The 2,462-nt window shown below is 47.9% G+C and overlaps 1 protein-coding gene across 2 annotated transcripts in view; it reads left to right on the top strand.

Annotated features, from left to right (window-relative positions):
- Positions 1-1,856, top strand: part of LSM10 (LSM10, U7 small nuclear RNA associated) — a 4,411-nt gene extending 2,555 nt beyond the window's left edge. For both annotated transcript variants that reach the window (XM_011989010.1, XM_011989011.1), the window contains exon 2: positions 1,119-1,856. In XM_011989010.1, coding sequence (XP_011844400.1) covers positions 1,143-1,514 — 372 coding nt within the window. In that variant the 5' untranslated portion in view covers positions 1,119-1,142 and the 3' untranslated portion in view covers positions 1,515-1,856. The remainder of the gene's footprint in view (positions 1-1,118) is intronic.
- Positions 1,857-2,462: the final 606 nt, after the last annotated feature.

Raw genomic sequence — 2,462 nt, 5'->3', positions numbered from 1 at the left:
TCCGGAGCAGCTGGGATTATAGGTGCACACCACCATGCCCGGCTAATTTTTGTATTTTTAGTAGAGACAGGGTTTTACCATGTTGGCCAGGCTGGTCTTGAATTCCTGGCCTCCGGTGATCCACCCGACTCAGCCTCACAAAATGCTGGGATTACAGGTGGGAGCCACCGTGCCTGGCCTACGGCTACGGATTTGAATTCCAGCAATTCCACTTATTTACTGTGACCTTGGGCAAGTTACCTCTCCTAGCCATAGTTTTCATTTTTAAAAATTATTGATTTATTTAAATTAATGTATTATTAGGAATGATACTCACTTTTGTTGTTGGTCCTAATAATTTATCTTGAATTCTCAATGTAGATAATCATATAATTGACAAACAAGGACAGTGATCTTTCTTTATAATTATTGTTTCTCTAAATTCTTTCCCTTCCCTTCTTTCTGTAATCATTTTTTGAACATTGCATTGACCATTACCTATGTTTTACTGTTGATTAGAAGCCATAAAAGGCATCCTTTTCTTGTCCCTGGCTCAGTAGAAATGCTCATCATTTTCTTTATTTTTTGAAACAGAGTCTTGCTCTTGTTGTCCAGGCTGGAGTGCAATGGCGCGATCTCGGCTCATTGCAATCTCTGCCTCCCGGCTTCAAGCAATTCTCCTGCCTCAGCCTCCTGAGTAACTGAGATTACAGGCGTGTGCCACCACGCCCAGCTAATTTTTTGTATTTTTAGTAGAAATGGTGTTTCACCGTATTAGCCAGGCTGGTCTCAAACTGAGTGGATCTCGCGATGTTGCCCAAGCAGGTCAGCAGAACTCTTGGGCTCAAGTGAAGCTCCCGCCTCAGTCTCCTGAGTAGCTAGTACTACAGGTGTATCCCAGTGTGCCTGGCCATCCTAGCCATATTTTTCTCATTCATAAAATAAGCATAAGTAATCCTTGGCTTGCAAGTTGGTGTGAGGATTCCATGAGACATGTGCGGGAAGTATCTGTGTCCACAGATACAAAAATTGCAGAGGTGGTCTGTGCTGGGAATTTTGTTTGAGAACCTGGTGGAGGTGAGTTGGCAACTGTACCCCCTACCCTGCTATAGCTGCCATCTGTGTGCTCCTGTCCACAGCAAGCAGGCAGCTGGTGTGGAAGAATGGCACTGAGCCATTCAGTGAAGGAGCGGACCATCTCTGAGAACAGCCTGATCATCCTACTGCAGGGCCTCCAGGGCCGGGTAACCACTGTGGACCTGCGGGATGAGAGCGTGGCCCATGGACGCATAGACAATGTTGATGCTTTCATGAACATCCGCCTGGCCAAAGTCACCTACACAGACCGTTGGGGGCATCAGGTCAAGCTGGATGACCTCTTTGTGACAGGCCGCAATGTCCGCTACGTCCACATCCCAGATGACGTGAACATCACCTCGACCATTGAGCAACAGCTGCAGATTATCCATCGGGTGCGGAACTTTGGTGGCAAGGGCCAAGGCCGGTGGGAATTTCCCTCCAAAAATTATAAGTGAGGCCCTCAGCAAGCCCTGGCCCCAACTCGGCTTCCTCCAGTGTTCTCTGGAGCCAGCTCCCTGCCCTCACACCCTGTCTAGAACCCGAGAAGAGAGCAGGGCCAGGCCAGAAGCTGGTGTCCAACAGACACCACCTGTCAAAGCTGCGTTTCACAGGGTTCCACCTCCCAGACTCCCTCTGGGACCCAGAATCCTATCTGTCTGTGGCCTTGGGGTAGGTGACAATCCCCCTTTTTGATGATCTGAATCTCTGACTTATTGATCATGGAACCTGTCAAGTAGTTTTCAACTCTCCCAGTGAGGATAATTAAACATGCTCAGTCTAAGGCACCTCTAACTGTCTCCATTCCTCTTGCAGTTGTGTTCATTTTCTTGTGAAACCCAACTTGAATACAAACAGGTCCATGCCCCAGGCCTTCCCTTCTGTGTGCTGGGCTCCCAGACCGTCCTGTGTAGTCGGGGGCAGACTCAAGCTTGGCTGCACATTGGAATCACCTGTCCCACCCTCAGAGATTCATATTTCGTTGGTATGGGGTATGGTCTGAGGGCTGGGAGTTTTTTAATTTCCTAGGCAATTCTAATCTGTAGCAATTTGAGAATGGTAGGAGAGTACTTCAGTCTGGGCAGGTGGAAAATGGCTTTTCTACTCAGTCCCTGTTGAAGAGGCTGTTAGTCTCATTGCTGTTTCTTGAAGCAGAGAGATTGGAGTAACCTGGGCCCTCCCCTGGGGTGTGAGAGCTCTGCTAATAGCAGGAATTCCATCTCTGATCTGAGAATTATTGGGTTCTCAGGGTTAGAACCCAAGTCCTTGTAGTAGCTGTCTTGTCATTCTAGGCCTGCCACAGGCAAACAACTGTCTTAGTGAAAGTGGCTCACTTGTGGTCAGGAGTTCGAGACCGGCCTGGCCAACATAGTGAAACCCCGTCTCTACTAAAAAAAAAAAAAAAA

Source organism: Mandrillus leucophaeus, unplaced genomic scaffold (genome assembly GCF_000951045.1).
Source record: "Mandrillus leucophaeus isolate KB7577 unplaced genomic scaffold, Mleu.le_1.0 Scaffold343, whole genome shotgun sequence".
NCBI classification, from domain to species: Eukaryota; Metazoa; Chordata; class Mammalia; order Primates; family Cercopithecidae; genus Mandrillus; species Mandrillus leucophaeus.
The sequence above is the reverse complement of the archived record's forward strand: the minus strand, read 5'-3'. Positions and strand labels throughout refer to the sequence as shown.